At 37.1% G+C, this 27,821-nt stretch overlaps 1 protein-coding gene across 1 annotated transcript; it reads left to right on the top strand.

Annotated features, from left to right (window-relative positions):
- The first annotated feature begins 490 nt into the window (after window positions 1–490).
- trim33l (tripartite motif containing 33, like) lies at window positions 491–27,545 on the top strand. Its single transcript, XM_052144838.1, has 17 exons — window positions 491–784; window positions 1,173–1,264; window positions 4,611–4,749; window positions 4,869–4,986; window positions 5,244–5,360; window positions 11,759–11,873; window positions 12,119–12,262; window positions 12,816–12,927; window positions 20,909–22,344; window positions 22,484–22,559; window positions 23,406–23,436; window positions 23,940–24,069; window positions 24,635–24,840; window positions 25,358–25,457; window positions 26,296–26,364; window positions 26,495–26,629; window positions 26,799–27,545. Exons 1-17 carry the CDS (start codon window positions 598–600, stop codon window positions 27,069–27,071), a joined length of 3,480 nt encoding a protein of 1,159 aa, XP_052000798.1. The 5' UTR covers window positions 491–597; the 3' UTR covers window positions 27,072–27,545.
- Window positions 27,546–27,821: the final 276 nt, after the last annotated feature.

The following is a 27,821-nucleotide window of genomic DNA, read 5'->3' as shown; positions in this document are numbered from 1 at the left end:
AGTTAAAAAGGAGAAGGCCTGAAAGATAATGGTGGCAAGTGGAAGGACACTGGCTGTGGGCCCATTGGTCAGCGATAGTGGACATGAGAGATTAATGGGTGCAAAAGAGATAACTAAAAGGTATATAATTGAGAACTTGGAATTGTGTATTTAGAATGGACAGCTGACACAATAAACTTTAACTTTGGCATCTGAAACCCTGGACGCTGAGAGTTTTCTTGCATCTTAGAGGTATTCTTCAAAGATTTTCCACAACAAGACTTCCGATTTAAATGAAATAGATTTCAGAAATAATCCATTACAAATTTAGTGACCTGAAGAGCTCCCACTTACATATTCCAGTGATAAGCCTATCCACCTTCTGCGTCACTGGATGTGTGTTTCTCACGGTCATCTCAGTTTTTATTTATGTGGAAAAGGACACGCCCCTAATAGAGGAAGTTAATGAATATTCCAGCATGTCCCGCCCAGCGCAAAAGAAAATACCAACGGCTCACCGTTAGATCAACTCTGTATAAGCGAATCGCGTCTAGTTTACTCCGAAGTGTCCCAAATAAGAAATATTTGTGTGCTATTACACATATTTTCAAGAAACAAATGTTTACCCTTTACCAAGCAAGGCGTCCAGCGTCGCCTCATCCGGATTTACCGAAAAGTGTTTGCGGAGCCTGCGCTGTTTGTAAAACACGCCTGAACTCTTCTTCAGACCCAAAACTTCTGCCCTGCCTGCATACAGTTTGTAAAGCTTGCATTACGAAGACCTACACCGATGAATGCTCACACGGTGAGAACTTTTTTGCATTATTGACAGTTTGGTTGATAATAATTTTAGCATTTTAGTCGATTCTTTTGCTTGCAGTGTTTCTTTAAAATTCAGCAACGTATGATTAAACTGCGATATGAGGCGCAAACATGTAGATAGCTCTCTATGTCTTTGGGGTAGGGTTACGTTTTTCTAATTTGAAGTGAAGGTGTGCCTTTGAGAAATAAGAATGTGGAGCTGCTCAATATGTTTGATTTATTTCACTATATACTCACTCGCTTGCAGAATTGGTGTGACAAACATATTGCCATAAAAACTTTAAGAAGCATATTAGAATAATAAATCACAATAAAGCTAATGTATTGCATGTTTAATATATATTGAGTCTTTTGTTTCTTTCTTCCTCGAGAATGTCCATTGTGTGAGCAGTCCTTCCGTTTGTTTGAGATCACGGAATGCGTCATTTTTGAAGATTTGTCTCACAATAACGAGCCTCTCAAGGTAAGAGCTCAGAAACTGACGGTAAGTTCAAAAATGAAAATTATAATTTTCTCACCCTAATGCCATCTAAGATGTGTATGACTTTCTTTCTTCAACATCTATCATACTCCAGTGGTTTAATCAATGTCTTCTGAAGCAATCAAATCGATTTCGGGTGAGACCAGACCAAAATGCAAATCCTCTTTTACTTTATATCTTGTCATTGCAGTCTCTAGGCATGATCATGATTTCAAGGTCGATTACACGTTCTAGTGCTTAACGCACGCACAGAGCGCTAGATGGCGCTGTAGGACGTGTAATCGAGCTTGAAAAAATGATCGGCAAGGAGACTGCTGTCAAGATGTACAGTGAAAAAGGGGTTACATTTTTGCTCTGTTATCTCCAAAAAGCAACTAGATCACTTCAGAAGACATTGATTAAACCACTGGAGTCTTATGGATTACTTTTATGTTGACTTTATCTCCTTTTTTGAAGCTTCAAAGGCCTGATCATCATCATACACTTGCATTGTATGGACACCTGTCCACTATAAAACATTATAATTATGGGTGCTTTCACATTTCCACTTTTGGAGCACACCCGATTTCAAATTAAATAAAAGTTTGGATTGTTTGGGTAATGTGAACACTGTTTTCAAAACTCTGTGTGCACATACGAACCAGACCGGTTTGAAAAGGTGGTCTGGGGTACGGTTCATGTAAACTCCAGTACGGTTCGCTGCTGATATGAACTCAATCGTACCAAATTGCACAAGTTAACTGCTATTGATGACATAATTTGTTAATAAATCGCCTCTAGAGAGCAGCTCACATTCTTCACATCTCTTGCAACACATCCACGGGCTCGACAAGCACTAACATTCATGCAAACAAACATTCCTTGCAGACAAACACTATTGTTGTTCTGTGCATGTAAAGTTTTGCTGGTAAATCCAAAGAGATGAATACTTCAATAAAACTGTGAAGCTGATTTCTTCTTGAGTTGTTACCTAGTTACAGTTGTAAATAACTGCTGATTGTAGTCACTTTGACTCAATCGGATGGCTTTTCAGACCCAAATAATATGATGTGAACAGAAACAAGTGGGTGCAGGAGGAGGGAGGAAACAAACTCTGGTTTGATCCAAGTGTGGAAGCACCATTAAAGTAATTTTAGAATATGTACCACTGTAGATGTTGAATGAACTTAAGGCATGATTGGAGCACTGCTTTGCGGGACTATTTTTCTGTGACTCACTGTCCACAGGTTCAGACTGTGCATGTCCATAAAGTAGTGCTCGAATTTGAAAGGAGTCTGTGGTGGTTTTCCCGCTTCACCTGATTGTTTTGCAAACAGGACACAGTACCGGCAAGCGCTGCCGGTACTGTGACACAAACTGCACACTTGGAGCACTGCAATAAGGTAATGAATCTCCCTGTGCTTTTGCGACGTTGTGCAGTACACAACATGCTAAAACCATCTGACAAACCTTTTTCTGGCTGTATAGGAGTATTCCACCAGCTGCACCCAATCACATCCAATGGATTTGAGTATGTTGTTTGTGCACTATATCACTTAGCATGCACAGACAGAACCAGAACCCAGCTCAAGCACAACATTTTTGTTACTTTGAGGCTGTATACAATAAGACTATTTTATAAGCGTTTGTATGTATGTTTTACATAAGGCCTTTTTAACAAAATTTTCCCTATTATTATTATTATTATTATTATTAATCTATATCTGCATTTCTTTTCAGATATAAATAGGGCTACTCATTGCACAATAGTCTTTGTCTCTTCATACATATTTTTCAACGCAACTTTGGTAAAGTGTGAGCATCAAGGTAACTTAAAGGGGGTCACACACTAAAATGTAAATAACTATTATCTATGAAAGTACGCACACCACTGCTCTACAGTTACACCATGAACCTGCTGTAACAGGGTAATGTGGGCAAGGAGAAGGCGGGAACCGGCTGAATGGTCAACGTAAGTTTTAATGTCATAAATTAACTTAAATCAACTTAAACACAAGTTAAATGCTGGTTCCTGCCACCCCCCATCCCTTACCCATTACATCTGCAAACTCAAAACCTTTGTAAGTTGTGTGTATTGTGACTTGATTCTCAACTTTGGACTGCCAGTGCATCGTGCATCAAGTGATATCTGTGCCTTGTCCTACCACCTGATGCGGCACTTCTCTTCCGGTGTGCGACCAGCTTCAGTATTAAAACATATAAATACAAATATAAAAAACCCATAAATTAAAATTATCTGATTACTCACTTATTATTTACTTATTTATTCTTTCTTCAGTAGAACACAAAGATTTTTAGAAACATATTTCAGCTCTGTAAGTCCTTACAATGCAGTAAATTTTGACCAGACCTTTGTAGCACCAAAAATCACATAAAGGAAACAAGCAAGTAATCTGTATGACTCCAGTGGTTGAATCCATGTCTTTAGAAGCCATATGATAGGTGTGGGTGGGGAAACAGTTTAAAAGTATTTTTTTTCACTCTAAAGCTATACTTTCAGATATGAAAATTAAACAAAACTGGCACCACATGTGGCTTGCAGATGTAAAAGTGCAAGTGGAGATTTAGAGTTAAAAAAAGGACTTGCATTTTTATCTGTTTCTCACCCACATCTATCTGGAGTCATATGGATGTTTCATGTTTCCTTTATGTGATTATTACTGCTATTTGATTATTATTCACTTGCATTGTATGGACGATGAAATAATCTCTTAAAAATCTTAATTTGTGTTCTGCTGAAGAAAGAAAGTCATACACATCTGGGATGGCATGAGGGTGAGAAAATTATGAGGGAATTAAAAATTTTGAAAGAACAATAACTTTTAAGTACAGTAAATGTTATATCACCCCCTTGTGGTCTACCAAAGCTGTAACGCCAGACTACACTAAATGGAAGGCCAATTGGCTGTGAGTTGGAAAACACAAATATGTGCATGCGCACGTTTAGTGAATGAGACCCACTGTCCATGACCTAGATGAAGTAAGTCTGGGAATGTATTAATACTACTCACCTCTATGCCTAAAGGACGTCCTTTTATTAAAGGTTGGGAAGTAAGTTCTTCATCAAGAACAACTCACTCTGACAGTATATGAATTAGGATGCAGTAAATTTGAAAACATGTGGAGTAGGACTTGATTTGTCCATCGTGCAAAAGGGCATTTCATACCAGAATGGACCCAGACATAAATGCGAGTTTATTAAAACACTTCTTCAATTGCTTTTTGACTGTTTATCATTATCCAAAGTGATATCAGTGGAAAAAGAAAGTCATTTCAGATGAAGATTATTGATTTCACGCTATTAAAATTAATTATTTAATCTATGTAGTGTTCTGGGTGTGAAGAAAATGAGGTTGGTGGATGGTGTGTTCAGTGTGAGGAGGCTCTGTGTTTGGACTGCGTGTCTGCCCATCGTAGGGTAAAGGTGACCCGCGACCATGAAGTCATACCCAAAAAACCACCCACAGGTTAGACTTGCTGTCTCTGCACACGGTTTTCTCAATATTTCTGGACAACAATCCCTGTGGCATAGTTCATAGAATTTGAATGTGTGCTCTATCAGGTGTCTTTTGTTTCTCTTGATCAGGTTGGATGCAGAGAAGACGCTGTCCCTTGCACAAACAGGAGAGCTTGAAATTCTTCTGTCTTGTCTGTGATGAGCTTACCTGTAGAGACTGTCAGCTGATCACCCATAGGGGCCACAGGTATAACCAGCCAATGGATCGATACCCTCTCAAACAGTGGATGTGAATATTAGAAGTTGCATCAGTTATACAGATAGATCATTCCATCTTTGTAACAGTCTTTTCATTATGGGGAAGAAGGGAAGGTTTTTGCATTATAAGAAATGATTCCCACCAATTTGCTTAAGTCTTTCTGGTAATTACCATAATTTCCCCACATTTTTGTATTCCTCCCCAACATATCCTTATCACAGTCTGTTTATCCATTTGCTTGTCAGTTTTATGCAGGAGGAGGAAGCTGTGAGATCTCAGAGACAACAACTGCAAAGTTTACTGGCGTCCATCAAACAGCGCAAAGAGACAGTCAACACCAGCCTGCAGCTCCTAGAGACAAGGTAAGTGGATGGAGCCCAGAGGGCCTGCTGAAGCATGTAGACAGATTTCAATGTTATCTTATCATGGTAACTTTTATCTAAATCAACTCAAAGAACATCTATCGACGAAACGGTCTGCCAAGTACAAACTTGAGTCTTTACAAGGCAACATTTCAAAATGGACCAAAATTTGGTTTTATTAAAAGTCACATGTAAACAATCTGTCCTCTCATTGGTCAGAATGTTTGTGCGCTGTTCCGGGATTTAGCTTGTACATCAATATACCAGTTAAAATGTTATACATGTAAAAGTAATTGTCAAATTTGAGTATTGTTCGTCACATTTATGCAAAACTTCCCCATATGCTACAGAATGCGCATTCCAGTCAGAGGTTGCACTGCAAATAAACATTACCCATCACTCGGATGGATATTGGTTGTAAGATTTATGTCATGGTAATTTTAGCCATCATTAGTTGCTTTTATATTATTTATGCTTTGAAAACTAAAGGCCCTGATATACTTCTGGAGAAGTTCTTCTGCATTCTTTGTTCAGGGGTAAATATAAGTTCTAAACAGCTGAGCAACAGACATTTAGACACCCACCGCACCACTGTGGGTATGCGTTTAGAAGAGCATTTAAATATGAGGACGCTACATGTAAAACCTTAACTAATTTTACATTAAAATGTGTTATCTGTGACTTTATGCTTCATTCTAGGAGTAGAATTTACATTAAATAAGTAAAAGATGATGATTAAATAAATATGCAGTAGAATTTAATTTGTATTGTTTAGATTCTGAATTCATGACGCTAATGTTTCACCATAACAATAGAAGAATGATTCAAAGGAACTTTCAATAAATTAGAAAAATTTAACTTTGATTGAGTTGGTCAAATTGAATAATCTGAATGATTTGTGAGATTCTGCCTAACCTTTTGAGCCCTTACTCTGTTTTGAACAGTCATAATAAGATACATTTTATTTACAAAAAGAAAAACAAGAATAATTAATAACAATTACAAAATGATACTAATATTATAAATGAGATTATGAATGGATAAGAAAATAAAGTGAATTAAATGAAAAGATGCTGTGGTTGAGTTGGATATAGCTATGGCAGAGCATGGCTATTATCTACTGGAAAGAGCTGTTTCTCTGTAAACTATTAAGACAAAGACCTCCTCTCTAATTAAACAAATAACTCCAATATTATTTCCAAAACAATTCGATGATCATAATCTGGTAGTATACACTAATGCCAAGGTCTCTGGAAAGAGGTTTGGATAGTGATATTTATGTTCTGCTTGATCGAGTGTTCGAGCTCAGTGATAGCGTAGCCTTCCACTAGTCATGCTGCGTTGCAGTGGGAAAGGCTGTTCACACCAGAAGTGGCACACATGGTGTGGCCCACCCTTCCTTCTGGGTGTGGAATTTATTTGCATAGTCTAAAGTTAACAGTTTGAACAGTGTCTTTGTGGTTTTACCTATGCATTATTCACTTTTCAAACCACTTCCAAAATTCTCTTGGAATTATTCTGAATGCAGAGTCCAAATATGATGCTGAAAGGTTGAACTATCAGCCAGACATTTATTTGTGTCCTAATAGGTCAACTTCTGTAAATTGTTTTAATCAAACAACTGCAGTTAACATACACAGTTCTGTGAATGAACATGGAGTGGATGTGTTGCAGTTGTTGTTCATTTGAATTATTCCAAGCACATGTATGGATATATGTGCCTGCCTTTGTGACCTTTCTTTGTTTCAGCCAATGCTGCCACATAAGCAGTTTATTAACATGCTGCATCTGGAGGTCCTAAGGAATTTTTATGGCCATTTTAGCTTAAGATGAGAGTCAAGATGTGCCAAAGAAACCTGTGGACCAGTGAGAAGTCCCTTACAATGTGTGGGTAGATCTAGGGCTTTCATTACTAGTCTAGAGGTGTCTGGTAGTTGTCTGAGCAGCTTTATCTGATGGCTGCTTGGCACTTGTTTGTGTTAATCCACCATGATCCATTCAAATATAGCAACTTTTCTTCACTGTGACAGAGAGGGGCCCAGCCATAAACTGGGGCCCCCAGAATGGCATCTTGCCCATTGTTCACTACAGCCACCATCCAAAAGAAAGAAGCGATTTGTACTAAAGTTACCCCAGGAATAAGACAACTTTTTAAAATATGCAATTATGTATAATCAATTTGCAAAATGCAAAAAAAAAAATATTGATTACATTTCTAAAACAAGCAAACAACAAAATATTAAATCAAATTATATACACTAAGCCCCCAATAAAAATCATTTAAAAAATATATACTTTCAAAAAACAACAAGAATGCACATACACATCTAAACTACAATTCCCTCTCCACTGCCCCTCCATGAAAACCCTCCAATAATATTGGAAATATAAATATAAACCCCACTTCCTGTCAAACAAATCCCATTTTCCCAGCCTTCTATAAATCACCTCCTCGAATGCCGCCACCCCAACCATCTCCCTCACCACTACCAAAACAAGGGTGCCCCAGCCGGATTCCATCCAGAGGATGATCCGTCTGACGATCATAATTCCGGCTAGGACCCAACTTTTTAAATGTCTATCTGCAATATTAATGACTGTCCCATTGCTCAAGATACAGAGTCTGGGGCAAAATAAAAATTGAGTGTCCAATACATCACACATAAACTCTGAACCCTCAACCAAAATTCTTGGATCTTAACACACCCCCAAAAAACATTGATTGTGTCCCAGTTTTCTGATTGGCATCACCAGCAGGTGAGTGTGTCTTTAAGACCAAGCCTATACAATCTAGAAGGGGTTTAATAGAATCGATGTAAAATGTAAAATTCCATCAGATGCATCCTTGCATCTCTAGATGTTGACTTTTTACTTTTTTTTTTTTTTTTTTAATCCTAGCCCACACTCCCTCCTCCAATACCAAGTTTAAATCTTTCTACCTTAATCTCTTGAGAGATGTTGAGAGACACAGTCTTTTAAGATTACAAGCCATTCACCGCCCTAGTTCTAGAAGCCTCTAGCAGTTTTGACCCTGTGACTCTGAGAAGAATTCCCCCTCCCCCCACCGCCATGAGGGGTGGAAAACGATGACTCATCTAGGATAAGAGGATTCCTCTGCAACTACATAATTTCCTACAGTTGATGTCAGAATTTTACATACACCTTAGCCAAATAGATGTAAACTCTGTGTTTTTCACAGTTCCTGACATTTAATCGTAGAAAACATTCCCTGTCTTAGGTCAGTAAGGATCACTATTTTATGAATGTGAAATGTCAGAATAATAGTAGAGAGAATGATTTATTTATGTATTTCATCACATTTCCAGTGGGTCAGAAGTTTACATACACTTTGTTAGTATATGTTAGCATTGCCTTTAAATTGTTAAACTTGGGTGAAACGTTTTGGGTAGATTTCCACAAGATTCTCACATTAAGTTGCTTGAATTTTGACCCATTCCTCCAGACAGAACTGGTGTAACAGAGTCAGGTTTGTAGGCCTCTTTTGCACATGCTTTTTAGTTCTGATTTAGTTCGGATTGAGATCAGGGCTTTGTGATGGCCACTCAGATTCCTTGACTTTGTTGTCCTTAAGCCATTTCCCCACAACGTTGGAGGTATACTTGGGGTGATTTTCCCATTTGGAAGACCCGTTTGCAACTGCGCTTTAACTTCCTGGCTGATATCTTGAGATGCTGCTTCAATATATCCACATAATTTGACTTCCTCATGATACCATCTATTTTGTGAAGTGCACCAGTCCCTCCTGCAGCAAGCACCCCCACAACATGATGCTACCACCCCCATGCTTCATGGTTGGGATTGTGTTCGTCAGCTTGCAAGCCTCACTGTTTTTCCTCCAAACATAACAATGGTCATTATGGCCAAACAGTTACATTTTATTTAATCTGACCAGAGAACATATCTCCAAAAAGATCTTTGTCCCCATGTGCACTTGCAAACTGTATTCTGGCTTTTTTATGGTGGTTTTGGAGCAGTGGATTCTTCCTTGCTGAGTAGCCTTTCAGGTTATGTCGATGTAGGACTCGTTTTACTGTAGATATAGATACTTGTCTACCTGTTTCCTCCAGCATCTTCACAATGTCCTTTGCCGTTGTTCTTTAATTTATTTGCACTTTTCGTTCCAAAATATGTTCATCTCTAGGAGACAGTGTGCATCTCCTTCCTGAGCGGTATGAGGGCTGCATGGTCCCATGGGGTTTATACTTGCATACTGTTGTTTGTTCAGATGAACATGGAACCTTCAGGTGTTTGGAAATTGCTCCCAAGGATGAACCAGACTTGTGGAGGTCCACAATTTGTTTTCTGAGGTCTTGGCTAATTTCATTCTGATTTCCCATACTGTCAAGCAGAGGGGAACCGAGTTTAAAATACATCCACAGGTACACCTCCAATTGATCTAATTAGCAAATAAGCCTATCGTAAGTTAATTGGCTAATTGCCTAAAGGCTTGACATTTTCTGGAATTTTTCAAGCTGCTTGTAAACTTCTGACCCACTGGAATTGTGATGTAGTCAATTAAAAGTGAAACAATCTGTCTGTAATCATTTGTTGGATAATTACTCCTATAGTTTGCTAATTTGAAATATGTGGAGTGGTTAAAGAAATGAGTTTTAATGATATCAACCTAAGTGTATGTAGACTTCTGAAATGAACTGTTTATACACTTAACTAGAATAATATTATTAATAATATTATTAATCAGAGGTATTAACTAATACTATAATACATTAGATTGATGAGTCAATCAACATTACTTGTTCTAAGTAGTCAGTTCTTAAAGCCCTTACAGTCTACAGTATATAAACTTAACTAAAGCCAAATAGAAAGCTAAGATCCAAGTTGAAGTGCCCATGCTTCATCAAACACTGGGTCTTAATTTGTACTATGATCACAGATTAGCGGTAACATGGATTTAATATAATCTTCTAAATCCAAAAATATCACAATAAATCAGAATATTATCAAGTTTAACAATTTATTAGTGAGGTGAAAATGTCTCATACCAATTACATCGTTAATCATAATCATAAAAATGACATGAATTACGGATGGAAATGTTGTGCTTTGTGGCACAGTGTAAGATATTAAGGCTTTATTTAAAGCTTTTCTTTGTCTTATTAATAAATAAGCCCAGCATTTGTCAAAATCTAGGGAAAATAAAACCTGCCATTTGTGGTGAAAACAGTTGGTGTTTAAACTATTTTTAAAGTGTCTTCATATATTCCTTTGCTATACTTGTAAAGACTGACTTCAGCGTGAGCCAATAGCTTAAGAGAGCGGGCTGTGAAGGAGTATAACATTGGTTGAACCCACTGAACGAATACACCCTGTCACTGATCAAGTAGTGGTCAGTCTTTTCGTTCGTGACGTGAACAAACTAAATGTACTGGAAAACTCGTTCGCATGAACGAATCAGTCATCATGAATGATGATCTGCTGCATAAGATATGGCACTAACTTGCTCAGATGACATGTTTTCAGATATCTGTCTTTTACTTTCTTTTGTTATTTATTTGTACATTTGCTCTGATAAGATGTCCTGTATCCATGTGTATACCGGTGCTTTGAACCACATTCCTCCGCACAGAGGAGCAGAGCCGAAGCAATACCAAAACGATGTTCTTCTTCAAGATGCATGCAATTTTATTTTTTAACCGCTAGAGGGCCAAAAGTTACATAGTGTTGCTTTAAGTAAAACTCTGTGATGCATGATTTATTTTGAGATGGTGTGGGCTGGTTTTGGTATGGGGATACGCTATTAATTTGAGTTGTTCAGCTCTTAAAAAGTATTAAATTTGATTCCAAAAAATCTGCAGCAACCCTGTAAGGAATGCAAGCCTTGGAGATTGGGTAGAAAGTTATATTACATGCACTGAAATACTTGTTACATATAAAATTTAAATTCCGCGTTTCAGATGAATTGAAAGACTGATTGAAAATCTGAGGTGTGTATGACTTCTCAAATCATATTTAATACTCACTACAGCCTGATTTTTCTATAAAATAATGTAACAAATTTAACTAAGCATAAGTTGCTTCAATTCAGCATGAGCTGCTTCAGTACTAATTAATGTAGAATCATTAACAATATTTTCATCAAAATCAGCGACACTTTCACAGCAAAAAAGACAGGTGCATCACAGTACGAAGGCGGCCATTTTGAAAATTATATTGCAAGGTCTTCTACTTCCAGAAGTGCATGTAAACTTTCACCAAGAGGCAGATGACATCTAGTACATTGCATACAACTGGGTTTTCAGCAAAGTATTGATCATGTTGATGATGTAGGGGCTTTAGGAAATCATGAACCAAATGATATGCATGGTTTATATAAATAGTTATGATGTTGTGCTAAAGAATATTTATATTTTTGCTAGATTACGTGACATTGAGATGGTGAAGGTAGAAGCAAGAAAGAGGATAACAAAGGTGGTCCATTCCGTTTATCAGACTTTAATTCTGAGAGCTAATGAGATCTTAAATGAGATTGAGGTAAGCATTTAATACTGAATAATAACGTTATCTATTTGCATATGACATGTTCAGAGAAGGTTGAGTAGGGAGATGTGTAGAGCTACAGAGAAAAACGTCCAGTTGATCAGAATAATCTACATTAACACCAGTACCAAAGTATTAACTGAATAATTCTACCTGTATATTAGGAGGGAGTCCTATTTGGGGATCTTGTAAGATCCTCAAATTTGTAACTCTTTTTTTTTGTGTGTGTTGGTATTAAGGCTCTGTATGCGGAGGAGGTGAAAAGTTTGATGCTGCGGAAGACATCTCTAAACAGAATAGAAGGCTCTCAGGACTATGTAACTGCTTTTATTGACAAGATCTTAAGCACAGAGGGCCATTGCCTTCTGGTCCACAAAAAAAGAGTAAGCAGTTCTTCTCCTTGCATATAGTGAAAGTAGATATTCAGGTCTAAACACTGCTCTTCACATTCATAAATGTACACTTTTCTACACACTCTTTAGTATTAGTATGCTTGGAAAATATGATTGGTTGCCTGGCTGTTTGTTAATAACTTGTCTGTCTCATGGGTAGGTGTACATGGCACGTATATGTGTGGTTTTTCTTCCTACTCCAGTTTTCTCCCCTCTCTTCCTTGTACCTTTAAAGCATCTTTGTTGCAATGGCCTTGTCAAACAAGCACTAAACAATTAAATTCTCAATGGAAATCATGAATTGGATTTCTGAGCAGTGCATGTTCAGGTCTTTTTTCACTTATATTTTTGAATATTATTTTGGATAATATTTGCTATATATATATATATATATATATATTAGTACTTCAGCTCATGGTAATCTTAAGTCTTTATTGTTCAGTCCTTGTGTTTAAAGTTGAATAGCATTAACTGAAATAATCGATGCAGATTTTATTGTTGTCATGCATCATCTGTCAAGTTATCTTTTGTCTCTCTAACTAAGATTGAGACCCAGGTGAAAAAGCTTCTGTCCCAGAAGACGTGCCCACCTGAGACCATGATTGAACTGCACCTTCAGTTTCAGAAAGAACTCCTTGAAAGCATCAATAAATGGGGTACTATAAAGTCTTAATTTTATTTTATTTTTGTATAATTTGTATACAATTAACTTTTTTACTAGAGCTGTCGAAATTAACTTGATTAATTTAAATTGTTTAAACGCATTTACCAAATTTTACATAAGATTCTGACATTTTATTCAGCTTCGATTGAGTTCTTATACTCATCCATCAAATGTTTTTATGGGCTCATACAATATCACCTTTGACTGCATTGCCGCTGATTTTTCAAAGTGTCAGCCCATGAGTAACAGAGAGTTCGGTTGAAGTATCATTACATGTGAAGTGCAAGGGCTAAAAGCAGAACAAGACGTTGGCCGTGTTCAGAATTGTATACTACCATACTACTCATAATCTTTCTGCCATATGACAGAACCAGTAAGTGTAGTATGGGTAGTATGCATTTCTAACTCTGCTGTTCTCTGCACCACCTTTCACATGGAGTTTAAACTTTAAATTAGGGCTTGACTTTGGCATTGAGCAATGCGTTGATGCCCAACGTGAATCATATGAATGTGGCTCAATGTTTTCACTAAAGGCATTTAGTGGTGCACCGTAGTTTATTACATTCTTATATTCTACAGCTGAATGGGGTTGGTATGAAGCAAAAGGGACCCCACCACATGCACAAATACAATCAAGTACTCACCGTGACATCACTGTATAGCGGTCCATCAAACGTTGTTCACAAGTGCATGTGCACAATGGAGAAGCAGGATCCCCAATAGTAGGGACATGCACAGGGGGTTGGCTACTGTAGCCCAAGCCACTGCTCCTTTGCCCTCCTGGGCTGAGGTGCCCATCTGGAGAAAGTAATTTCATTTGCATGTATTTATTTTGCAAAAGTTTTTTTATTCACTGCGTCAAAGCCATTTATATATGATAAATAGTGCAGCACTTTCTGCATTTTTTTTCTTTATTATAATGTTGGTTAGTTTGTTTTATAAATTATCTTCTGTTTTGTAATTTTGTCTCCCAAAATTTGTATAGAAAAAGCAGACTTGAACAATCTAATGTCAAAGTTGTCACGGGGGCTCTCGTAAGCATGCATTAACTGTTTGAGTTTAGAGAGATGGACTCCAGTTGGCACGCTTGTGCACAGGGTTAACGTGCACGTTTTTCTTTTTTCTGTTTGTTTAGTTCGGGTGGAAGTTTGGGGTTTGATTGTTGAACTAATGTTGGAAAGTGGTCTTTATAATTTAGTTTTTGACACACAATCAATTTTTTCTAATATGTCAAAATGTCAAATGTTAATATGAGTGGACTGTCTCTCTCTCCATGTAGAATGTGAATGGTTTGGGCCAGGGGTGGAAAGAGTACTGAAAAATAATAGTACTGTTACATAAATGTAGTAGAGTACAAGAGTACCTGTCCTAAAAACTACTCAAGTAAGAGTAAAATATTAGCTGATTTAAAAGTACTCTTGAGTATTGAGTACTGAGTTGCGAAAGCTATGCCCCTTTATAATAAAACTCTATGCAGCAATTTAAAAATGTAGCACACGTACCATAATTTACATTCCCTTTAATGGCTGTTTGCCAGAAATAATAAAAAATATAGGTATTTTATAGGTTTTTGTGATTGACAGCTTTTAAAATGCATCACTTATTTATGATACTGTAAACACTACATTTAATCTGATGGAAAATATAAATAAAAAGGCGACATGAAATTAAAGATGAAAAAGTTATTTTCAATGTCTTAATGTATGAAACATTACATTAAAATCAGTTTGTGTAGGGTCTAAATTTCCCTTAATGCCGACAGAGCATTATTGTTGTGCATAAAACATGTTCAAACTATGCAAAAAATGCAAAAATGTATGAAAACACTAAAAAAGCAGGGCCACTTGGTGCGTTATGTGCCGCACAATACAGGGGTAGAACAGTTGTTTGGTACAAGGGCCACATCAGGCTTCAAAGGAATAATTCACACAAAAATGAAAATTCCCTTATCATTTACTCATCCTCATGCTGTCTTGTATGTGTATTACTTTTTCTTCTGCAGAACACAAATTATGATTTTTAGAAGAATGTATCAGCTCTTTTGGTCTATACAATACAAGTGAATGGGTGCCAACATTTGTAAGCTCCAAAAATCACAAGGCAGCATAAAAGTAGCCTAATTCATGTGACTCCAGTGGTTAAATCCATGTGTTCAGAAGAAATATCATAGGATGGTGAGAAACGGATCAGTAGTACATTTTTACTGTAAATTGTCTTTAACTTTCATTTCTTTTGTTTTTGGTAATTCACATTCTTCATGCATATTGCCATCTACTGGGCAGGTGACTTAAATATTGATCTTTTTCTCACCCACACCTATCATATTATTTCGGAAGACATGGATTTAACCACTGGAGTCATATGGATTACTTTTATGCTGCATTTATGTGCTTTGTGGAGCGTCCAAATGTTGGCATCCATTCACTTGTATTGTATGGGCCTACAGAGATGAAATATTCTTCTAAAAATCTAATTTGTGTTCTGCAGAATAAAGTATGTCAGACAGATGGCATGAGGGTGAGTAAATGATAAGAGAATTTTCATTTTTGAGTGAAGTAGCACATTGGGGGCCACATTGTCCTCCTCTTGAGATACATTGTTCCACATTGATTTAGTTCTTGTATCTTTTAAGTCCAGAAATAGTTGTTCTCATTCTAATGCATGATGCATAATTTTCTGAAGTTTGTGGCTTGTGCATGATCTTCCTGAAGTATTGCTCTACAGTGGTTTTCTATCAAGGCATTATTCTTAGTTATTTTATCATCTCTACTTTCCTGGTAATTTATCATACAATTTAACACACTCTACAACAGGAAAGATATTACTATAAAAAAAAAAAAACAATATTATTTTTTGTTACTTTAATACTTTTAAAGCTACTTCATTTATTCTGCCAAAATTAGTGATTGGTTTTCTCGTTTTCTTGTTACTGTTGTTTGATTAATAGACTTTATATGACATAGCCTTCTATACAGCGCTCTATTCGGTTACATGTACACTTCAAGTCCAACATTTTGATGCAAATACAATTTTTATCAGACCAAACCGACTGCATTTACATTAATGTCTCAAGACGGGCATTGGCGGAATTATAAAGTGTATTTGATAATTTAGGCGTGATGGCAATAGCGCTCAAACATTAGCGCCTGTCAATCAAGCAAGACGCAGCGACAGACGTCAGGAAATAAAAAGTCAATCTTTTATATTTTATCTACATTAGATCAACCAGCCAGTGGTTGTTTTGCTATCACGATCAATGCAATAAACACCCCAGGTCTAGATGTTGAACATAGGCTTAAGTATAGAAAATTACTCAGAAGTTAATCATCCATATTGCGGACATCTCACTTTTTCAGATAAACTTCAAGATGGTTTTATTGCCCAGCACTATTGATAACATTGCCTTAATCTCTCACATCAACCCAATAATCTCAGTTATAGATCATTTACAGGCTACATTATAGACACAGAATCTAGTAAGAAGAAAAATTGAATTTACCTCGATATGTTCCTTCAAGGCAGGATTAATGCTGATATCTGGCTTGAGCAAGTTAAACTCACATGACACAATCAAGCAATTGGCCTTTTCACTGCGAAAAGCCCTTTTAGGTGTGGCCGTGATGTTCAGGTGAACTGTGCTTGAACAGATGGTGCCAAATCTGCAGCTTCTGTTCAAGTGTGTGATTTGATTTGGCTTGAGTCACAAGACTCTCTCTAGGCAATCATGTTGATGGATAAAAATAAAATCAGGACATGGAAGTAACGAACACAGACGGTGGGAAAATAGTGCAGTAAAAGTACAGTTACAGCATTTAAAATATATTCAAATACTTAAAATAAAAGGAAAAGTATACAATCTTAAACTACCTCTAGTACAATTCTTGGGAAAAAAGTGTAATAGTTAATTACAGTAACGTGAGTATTTGTAATTCATTACTTTACACCCCTGGTTGGGGCACCCCATTTAAACGTAAGAAATATGATATAGTGTTTCTTCAAGAAACGCATCTTCCCCTGCATGAAGCTGAACAATTTGTGAAGATATGGGGTGGACATGTTTTTCTAGTGCTGGCTCAAGTAGGAGCAGGGGAGTCATTACATTGATATTTAAGCATCTACAATTCAAATGTCTCAAATAACTAAATATAAATTAGGAAGAATCATTATTGTTTTACCAGAAATTCAGGGGCAAAAAAGATTTCGGCTAATATTTACGCACCTAATGCTGATGATTAGGGCTTTTTTCATCGATCTTGAAAGGATGTTGCAAGCCACAGGCACCCCTCATGATATTATATTTGGAGGAGACTTTAATCTATTGATGGATTCACTCCTTGATCATAGTGAAGCAAAAGTGTGTAAGCCCCCAGAGCAACATTGATGCTTCACAGGATGTGTAAAAATCTAGCTCTTACAGATATTTGGAGACTTTTGAACCCATCTGGTAGGGACTATACATTCAGTCCATAAGATTTATTCTAGAATAGATTTTTTTATATATATCCAAGTCCCTCATTTCATCGATTGCTCAATTGTAAACATATTAGTCTCAGGTAACTCCCTGGTGAGTTTAGAGATGTTGCCACATACGGAGAAAAATAAATCATATATTTGGTGCTTTAATGTATCCCTTTTGCAAAATCCTGAATTCCAACAAATGTTAAAGGATGAAATCAATGCTTATATGGAGACCAACTGGTCCTCAGTATCCTCTGTGGGCGTGGCTTGGAAGGCACTTAAGGTGGTTCTTAGGGGTTGGATCATACAGTATGCTTCATTCACTAAAAAATCCAAAGCACGAGAACTCCTGGAGTTGGAAGAGAATATTAAAAGTGCTGAGGCAGAGCTGAAGCGCTGAATGTCATCTGATGGCCTCAGAGAATTGACCCACTTGAAATACTATTTTGTCACAGAAAGTGGAGTTTTGGCTATTCAGGGCAAGACAGTCATACTTTTGAGTCAGAGGAAAATGCAGGGAAGCTTTTGGCTAGATATATAAAGCAGAGAGAGTCTTTTTTTTCTACCATTCCCTCAGTGAAATCTGCTGGTGGTAAAATATTTACCTCTGCCATTGATATTAATAATGCTTTTAAAGACTTTTATCTTGATCTCTATAGTTCCATGTCTTCATCTATTAGAAACTTTGTGGAACCATTAGAACTCCTAAACTGACGACTGAGCAAAAAAAACAATTCTTGATTCTGAGATAACCTTGGAAGAGCTTGGCAAGATAATTAAGGCCTTGCCTACAGGTAAGGCTCTGGGGCCAGATGGTTTTGCTGCTGAATTATTTAGATCTTATGCTACAGAACTGGCTCCACTTTTGTTAGAAAGTATACAGAATCATTTAAAGAATGGAAAGCTTCTGCCAACCATGACACTAGCCCAGATCCAAGTGAGTGTAAGATTTACCATCCAATTTCCCTGATTGCTAACGATTAAGTTAAGTTATGACATCATTTTTTTAGATCAGATGGGGTTTATTTGAGGCCATAGCTCTTCTGATAATATTAGGCATTTCATCAATATCATGTGGTCAGTGGCAATTGATCAGACTCCGGTCGCTGCCTTCTCACTTGACGCTGAAAAGGCATTTGATATGGTAGAATGGGATTATCTTTTTAAGATTTTGGAAATGTACAGTTTGGGAATAGTTTTATTGGATGGATTCAATTACTTTATAGACACTTGGTAGTGGCGGTACAAACAAATTGACTCATTTCAGATTATTTTACAATGGATAGGGGCATCCGGCAGGGTTGCCCTCTTTCCCCATTATTGTTCTGTCTTGTCCTGGAACCAGTAGCTGCCACGATAAGAAAGGAGGATGATTTTCCAGGGGTGGTTGCGGGAGGTGTGGCGCATAAGCTTATTCTCTATGCAGATGATATTTTATTATTCGTCTCCGACACCACTAGATCTATGCCTTGCCTCCACAGAATTATTAATTCATTTTTGAATGAATTAATAATTCTAAATTCTCAGGATACGGAGTCAGTTGTGATTTAATCCAAATCTTTGGCTCTGTCACCGTACTGCCCAGTGATGCCTTTTCAGCCGGGTGTCTTCCAATGACCCAAACAGGGCATTAAGTATTTGGGCATTTTATTCCCAGCAAATTTGTCTGATTTAGTTAGTTAATTTTGGCCCGTTAATAAAATGGTTTTCGATCAATGTCGGCAGGTTTGCTTCATTACATTTATCTATGATTGGGAAGTTTAATGTTATTAAAATGAATTGTATTCCAAAATTCAACTATCGGTTACATTCTCTCCCAGTAGATGCCCCCCTCTTATTTCAAGCAATTTAATAGCATAGCAAAGTCCTTCATTTGGAATGGTAAGCATCTCAGATTACATTTCAGTAAATTACATAGGCCGATTGAAGTTGGGCTAGGCCTTCCCAAGATTTCGTTTTATTATGCATTTGGTCTCAGACATTTGGCTCATTGGTCACTTCCACCTGAGAGAGCCCCTCCCTGGTTTTGTATTGAGCAGGAAGTTTTCCCCCCATCCTTTCTATCAAACTAATCAAAGTTAAGTTACACCCTGTTATCTCATATTTGCACTCTGTATGGACAAGTGTCCAGAGTGTTTATTTCGACATCTGTTTAAATGTTGCCTCGAGCTTATGGCTGACCCAAAATTATATATTATTATACACTCAGTGAACTGTGTGTCAACATTTTGGGATTCCCAGATCTCCGTTTTTTTTTAGGTATTTACAGCTGCGCCACCTGGTTTCTACTATTTTTGGGAGTAGCATACACCCCCTTAAAGTGGCAGACACTCTGGGAGTGGTGATTACTGCTTTTGGAAAAGGTCATGAGGCATCAGTGTATTACTCCCCTGCTAATTCAGAGTCTGGGGTACGGAGCTTTAACTTCTATCATGATATTATTGGTGAAAGATTTATACTTGACTTTGGAGGAGGGAGTGTGGGTTAGGATTAAAAAAATTTAAAGTCTCCATCTAGATATGCAAGGGTGTGCCTAATGCAATTCAAGATTTTACATTAATTCTATTGGACCCCCTCTAGATTGTATAGGCTTGGTCTTAAAGACACACCCACCTGCTTGGGATGCCAATTAGAAGATGGAGACACAACCCATGTTTTTTGGTGGTGTGATAAGATCCATGAATTTTGGTTGAAGGTTCAGAGATGTATGTGTGACGTATTGGGCACTCAAATTAAATTTAGCCCCAGACTCTGTATTTAAGGTGATGGGGCAGTCATCAATATAGAGAATAAACACATACAAAAATTGGGTCCTAACCAGTCATGATCACCAGACAAATAGTTTTAAGGGGACAGAAGTCAGCTGGAGTTCCCCCATTTCAGGAGTGTTGCTCTGAGATAGGATGATGGTGACTTTTGAAGAAGGCTCATCTAGAAGACTGGGGATTTTGAACTTGTTTGTGGGGAAATGGGGCAAATATTTTGGCATTTTTGGAGCGGCTCTCGTTGAGGGGCAGTGGAGAGAGAGAGGTGTAGTTGTAAATGTGTGTGATTTCTCATATATTATATTATTATACATGTGTATATATATATATATATATATATATATATATTTTTTTTTTTTTTTAATGAACTTATATGTGACCACAGGAATGTTTGTTGAGGATCGGTTGGGGAGGGGGAGGAGTGCTTTTCTTTGTTTAATTACATATTTAATCACAAACAAAAAAAAGTTTTTTTACTTGATTGGTGCTAATTTACTGCATTTCTGTGTTTATATTGTGGGAGGCTTTGTTTTTGGAAAAAGTTAATAAAACATAAGTTTTGTTGTCTTTACTAAGAAGGAATTAAATTCATTTTGAAAGGAAAATAAGTATACATAGTCAAATTTCAGCACTTTCAAAATCTGATATATTGCGATTAACTCTATAATGCCAATAATATCATTAATGATGATTAAATATTTCAATCAACTGACAACTATTTTTTAAATCTTTTTTTTTCTTTCTACACAGGATTGATGAGGGTTAAAAATGTTCCTGTTCCATTTAACTGTTCGACAACTGGTTACAATACATCTGTATTTGAAAAAGCTTCAAATCCTCCATTAGAGAGAATAAACTCTAATTCTCCTGTAACTGCCATTGATGCATCTGCCTCCTCAAGTTCCCTGCAGGAAAGTACCACTGCTCAGTCAATAACCCCTTCATCTAAATCTCATTCTCAGCCTCGTCTTCTACCAAAGATGCTCATTACACGGCAAAAAAAAAATACACCCAAGTCAGCCAACCCTGGGAAGACCTGGACATTACACTATTACCCTGCCATGCAAGTCTCCATCCAGACACCTATGCAGACCCACGCAGTACCAACCAACACCCAAACACCTGTACTCCTCCACCCAATACTAGCCAACAACCAAACTGCACTTAACCTCCCAAATCCAGTTAAAAACCAAACCCCTTTACTCACCGAGCCAATGCTAGCTATACCAACTGCCACTCAATCATCTGTACTCACCTGCCAAATACCAGTCAACAACCAAACACCCATACTCACTCACCCAGTACCAGTCAACAAACAATCACCTGTGCTCACCCACCTAATACCAGTTAATGATCAATCACTTGGACTCACCCAATCAATACCAGCCAACAACCAAACACTTACACTCAACCACCCAGTATCAAACATACAAACTGACACACAAACACTTGTACTTAACCATCCATTGTTAACCAATATTCTGGGACACGTGCATACTTTTGCAACACAACCCAATATTCCCTTAACTGTTGCTTCAACAAGGAACAATTCTCATACCAATGATCTTTCCAAATTGAATCTCTCCGTTCCAGCCTGTAACACCATACCAAGCACAACTATTGATTCTTCAATTCCTGTAAACTCAATGCAGTCTGCTCCGATTGGAGGCAATGACACCTTCCAGAGTCAGAAAATCCTGCAACATAGCACAGACCCCAAGGCTAACCTCACTGTCAAGGCCTTTGCTGACTCTGCCTGTGATCAAGAACCTGGTGTGAGCAGTACAAACTTCACAGATATGGATCATCCAGAGATTAACTCCACTGTGCCAGAGACCGATCCTGAAGAACCTTTGCCAGCCATTGAGAAAGATACCGTAAACTCCGCTGTCCCATCCAACACTCATCAGGCTCCTCTCACCACCACCAACTCCACAGAGGAATGTTCTCTGGTACAAAGTTCCCACTCTCTGTTGAGATCACCACCAAAGGGCGGCCAAGCTCAAACCAATCATTCATCCACAGGGAACTACTCTGGACCAAAACGATGGAGTGATGGCATGCCAACAAGTTTCAGGCAAATTTTGGAGGGAACACACAGACCTTTTAGCTTGATAGACAATTTAAATGCCAAATCTCCAGTGGATTCAAATCCTTGTAGCACGTCAGAGGCCATTGGAAGGGAGGTTGGTGAATGTTTGATTTTTAGTACATACAGCAATACTAGTATATAAAATACAGAGTATTTTATGTCAGACTAGAGTTTTTAGTCAAAGGCCTCTCTTTGTTTCATTAAAAGTGAGGTATTCTTTTTCTCTGGTATAGGTTACAACACATGACAAGACTGCCCAAAGTTATTTTTACCAGATGATATCAAAAAAGGAAGATGTAGAATCTGCAGGTAGCGATTTAATAAACTACCCTAAGGCCAAAAACACTATGCAAGTATGTGAATGCAGACGTAAGCACTTGGCCAACGCATGTCTAGTTGAACATACTTAATGTGCGTTCTTGTGTTATTGTAGCAGTGATAAACCTCAGTACTTAAGGGGGCGGTAGTTCCCTTCAAAAGTTTGACATGAACCGGATGTTATTCTTGAGTTTAAAAAAAAGTTAAAATATATTAATGACTTCAACTTTAAATTACAGTAAATAAATTACAAAGATAACATTTATGTAAAAGATTAATAAATAACAGACTAATTTGCTATAGTGCCACTTGTAACTTCTGTCGTAGCCATGGTGAACTTCAGGAAATGCTGAAAATACTCAATCGTTGTCTTATGCCCCTATTCCACCAACACCCAAAAGCTTGCTGGCCTCAAACTAGGAACCGTTAATGTCAGAAGCTGTTGGGCTGGATAATGTCATCATCAAATCTTTTAATTTTCATAAAGTAGACAACCTTAGGTTGCTAAAATCCTAAACAATTAGACAAGTATTTAAAAAGATAATAAATAAAATCAAATAAAGTTTACAGATCTCATGGAATCGATAATCTTTCTTGGCCCACCCACCCAAAAGATTCTGGTTACGTTACTGCTTATGGCAATGTTAAAAATGCAATGTGTACTTGCGTTGTGTTTTGAATTGAAGTCTAACACATTTCGGAATGAATAAGACCCAAAATCGAGCTTGTGTCACTACAGGCATCTGCGTTTACATACTTGTGTAATGTATGTTTTGAGCCTTTTCAGTTTTTTTACGCACTCATCTTTTTTTAAATTATTATTTACATTTTTTTCAGTGATGCTAGAACACACCAAGCAATTCAAGAGGTAGGTTCCAGATAATAAATTCTTATAGTACCGGTTGAATGCCTGCTTCATAGTTGGTTTTAAAATGTTTATTAGTCTCCCTCTTGTATCAGAGGAATAATGTTTTAACCGTTTATAGTAAAAAGTAGCAACAGTCAATATTATGGTATTTTTTATTATCTGTTTTATATTTAGATTGTATGTATGTACTTCTTTAGCAACTGCCAAGTCAGATTCCTTGTAAGTGAAATCTTACCTGGCCAATAAAACTATTCTGATCCTATGACTAATTAATACTTATTACATATTTTAAAACTACTACCACATATTACTATGAACTTGAATAGATAATGTACTACAATTCAGTTTAACAATGAATAGTATTTTTGTAGTCAACCATTATTACTTGAATGATTAGACAGGGTTTTCGTAGGAGAATTAGAGCTGTTTCAGTGTTTGGTTCAGAACTAGTTTGTGACTAAAAGGTCAATATGTTGTCTGGCTTTTCTTTCTTTTGGGAATAGATTTCTGCATGTAACCCTGGTGCGCCTGCCCATCTCTCTCCCTCCATGTGGGCAGCCACTACCACAGTTCCACCTTACTACGGATTCCTTCACAGACCACATCTTAGTTCAAGAAACACAGGGGGGACAGGCAAGTTCTGTACTCTTTAGAGAAAGACAGACCTGAATATACAGTGTGGTTCAAAAGTCTGAGTATACATGTAAATCAGGGATTCAAAATGTAATTTAAACCTGAAAATTAACAATGTTTCATCACAATATTTAAAACCAAGTAACATGAATGTAAATTGAAATATGTAAGATTCTGCACTTTTTTGTTGTTCATTTATCAAATAAGCTCATTTGTGACCTTGATCATGTTAACTCATTTGTATGAAATGCCAGATTTCCTTGCATCCACTGAAGCACACAAGATTCTCTTTGAAACATTTAGAAATTTTGCTAAACTAAAACTCAGTGGGGTTTCTTACTACAAATGTATGGTGTTTGTTCAATGTAACTTCAGTCAAGATGTTAAGCTGATAATATAATTTGGAATGGGGGAAAAATATATTACATTTAAAAAGTGTACTTTACAACTCCTTTGTTTACGTCATAGCTGTGAATGGTCTATATGAGGTATTCCAACAGAATATTTTAGATAAGTTCATTTTACTAATGCTGAATCCTATCAGTTGTGCTCTGTTCTTGCTCAGATTAAGCAGTTGTGGCGATGGCAGGAAGATCTAATAAAACCTAGAGCTTCACCTCTATCTACATCCCAAAGTATCGACAGCCCCCTGGTGTCTGAAGTACAGTTCTGTACTGTGTGCCAGTCGGCAGGAGCCACACATTTGTGTGCAAAATGTGGACGTGCTTTTCACTCTGACTGTCACATCCCCCTGATCTTCATAATACCTTGGTGAGACCAACTGGACACCGGTCAATAGAAATCAAACTAAATTGCTTAATTTTCAGTGATTATGAAGTGAGCTCTAATTCCATCTGGATACTCTACATTGTTTTCTTTTACATTTAAAGTGTTTGAATGCATGCCTAAGAGAGAATTTTAAATAGGATAGTTCACACAAAAATGAAGATTATGTCATCTACTCACCCTCATGTTATCTACTCACCCTCATGTTATCTACTCACCCTCATGTTGTTCCAAACCCCATATTACTGGAACACAAAAGGAGATGTTAGGCAGAATTTTAGCCTCAGTCCTTATTTATTTGAGGCTAACATTCTGCCTAATATTTATTTTTGTGTTCCACAGAAAGTAGTCGTCATACAGTCTAGGAACAACATGATTGTGTGAGTAAATGATGGCAGAATCTTCATTTTTGGGTGTACTGTGCATTTTACTGCATTTTCTGTCTCTAAAAGTGAGGTGGAAATGTGTGCATGTGTCTTAATGTTGTTCTTCTCTCTTGTAGTGAGGAATGGGTGTGTTTGCTGTGTCAGGATGTAAATGATGAGACCGTTGTATATGGCAGTATGCAGATGATGTCCAGTCTGAGTCCGCAGGATCAAAGAGTAAGACATCACCAGCATGACTTGATTAGCACTTCAAATAATGTAGAGAAAACTGTAGTATAGCATAGTTTGTCATCCAACACATTACTACAACTCTCCTCATTAATATCAATACCTATGATAAACATTATTTATTAAAGGAGTAGTTCAACAAAATTTGAAAATTCTCTCATCATTTACTCTCCCTCATGCCATCCCAGACATGTTTGACTTTCTTTCTTTTCCAGAACACAAACTAAGATTTTTAGAAGAAATTCTCAAATATGTTGGTCTATACAATGCAAGGAATGGGTACCAGAACTTTGAAGCTCGAAAAGCACATAAAGGCTGATTAGACTCCAGTGGTTGAATGTGTGTCTTCAGGAGTGATATGATAGGTGTGGATGAAAGATCAGTACTTAAGTCTCCACTTTAACTTTCATATTCTTCTTCTTTATTTTTGCCGATTTGCATTCTTGGTGCATATCGTCACTTACTTGTCAGGAAGGAGAATTTATAGTAAAAAGGATTAAATATGTATCTGTTTCTCACCCACACTTATGGCTTCTTAAGACATCAAACCACTGGATATTATGGTTTACTGTCAAGATGCCTTTTATGTGCTTTTTGGATCTTCAAAATTTGGTACTCATTCACTTGCATTGTGAGGACCAACAGAGCTGAAATATTCTTCTAAAATCTTTGTTTCTGTTCAGCAGAAGAACTCTGAGATGGCATGAGGGTGGGTAAATAATGAGAGAATTTTCATTTTTGGTTGAACTATTCCTTTAATCTCAATAATATACTAAAATTATATAAAATCCCACAAATGTAATGTCATGTGTTCTGTTTAACTCAGAAGTGTGAGAAGATTCTCCTTAGTCTCCTGTGTGATGAGAACAGGTGTCTGCTCTACAGTGCTACCAAGGTGAGCATAAAGTTTATGGTGAATTTGCAGCAGAGCCTGGGCTTCTTTAACCCTCATTTAAATTTTTTCAACTTTGAGAAAACCATTTAGGGAATATATTTCTTAGATGAGTTGTGCTATGTTTTTAAAGCATCACTCAAAAACAGCAGAATTTGATATAGTACTTGGTCGATTCCTGGGGAAAAGGAAGCCTCCTTATCGGACTGCTGCTGAACTGGTGTCAGATGTGTGGACACTTTTTGACATCCTGACAACAAAACCTGAGGTAAACTGCTGTAGAAATGCTACATTCAAACTCAAGTGCAATTTAACAGTAAGCTTCCCATGCTTTGTAGTTCAGAACTTTATAGTTGAAGGGAAACTAATTCATACATGTATAACTGTTGAATTGTTATATAACAACATACAAGTGACATTTTTGGTTATTTACACAGAGGAGAGACTTGGTTGTCAGACTGCAAACAGCTTTTCAGCAACAGCTGAATGAGTCTTTTGGGAAGAGTCTCCATGCTTCTCTCCTGAGATACTCAAGTGAGTCCAGTGACAAGGAATCAAGAAACACCTCAGATACACAGACTGAAAAAGAGAAGCACAAAAAAACTTTAAAACGGATGAGACATTTTTCCTCAACAAACTGTGGTACAGCAACAAAGAAACACTGCACTGAGAGAGAAGGTTGTGGGAACTCTACATCTAGTGATCACTAAATGTATGAACTGAATGCATGAAGTGCATTGAAATCTCATTAATACTTTCTGTATATCTTCTCTTCTTCTTCTTCCTTCTCTTGTGAAGAAGAAACTAGTTAACTTTATTTATTATTGTAATTTATGGTTTGTTTATTTGTCTTTTAAGTACAATACATATTAAAAAGAAAGTGTAGCTTCTTGTCCAAGGTCACACTTAATTCACTGTTCATTTCATATCCAGAGCTGCTACATCTATTTGTACATTTGTGGTTGCACATGTCTACAGATTGATGTTGTTACGCAGTTCTGCTGGCAGAGGGCACCTTTGTGCTATTTTGTTTATACTGGTCAAAGTTGCCTTATTTATTTGTGATGTTTAATAAATGTGACATAAGAGGTTATATAGCATTTAGATACATGTAATAAATTGACAAATTTTAATATAAAGTTTTGTTGAAATTTGGAAGTTGAAAAAAAAACAGTTTTTGAAAAAAAAAAGGTTCAGTACTAGATGTGGGCCTAGGTGTGATATCATGAGAAAAACTTTCGCTTACACTGTAAGGTCACACAGATTTCTATATAGTATATGCCTTCAAAAATAAATATGTCACAACATACACAACCCTGCTGAACAAAAGCACCCTAAGCTGGTTGTGGCTGGTTTAAATTGGCCATATCTGGTTTAAGATGATCTTCAGCCTGACCAGTTTAAATGTACATTCCGTAATTAATACAAGTTAAACTCAATCGAGCAATTGTGGCATATTA

The sequence above is a fragment of the Xyrauchen texanus genome, chromosome 15 (assembly GCF_025860055.1).
Source record: "Xyrauchen texanus isolate HMW12.3.18 chromosome 15, RBS_HiC_50CHRs, whole genome shotgun sequence".
NCBI lineage: Eukaryota > Metazoa > Chordata > Actinopteri > Cypriniformes > Catostomidae > Xyrauchen > Xyrauchen texanus.
This window is presented reverse-complemented; position numbering and strand designations above follow the sequence as displayed.

Excerpts from the sequence above, each read along its gene's own strand:
- trim33l (XM_052144838.1), top strand. The coding sequence starts at position 598 with ATGTTTACCCTTTACCAAGCAAGGCGTCCAGCGTCGCCTCATCCGGAT. Across the intron at positions 12,928-20,908 it reads TGAAAGCATCAATAAATGGG|GATTGATGAGGGTTAAAAAT; the intron begins GTACTATAAAGT and ends CTTTCTACACAG. Across the intron at positions 22,345-22,483 it reads CAGAGGCCATTGGAAGGGAG|GTTACAACACATGACAAGAC; the intron begins GTTGGTGAATGT and ends TCTCTGGTATAG.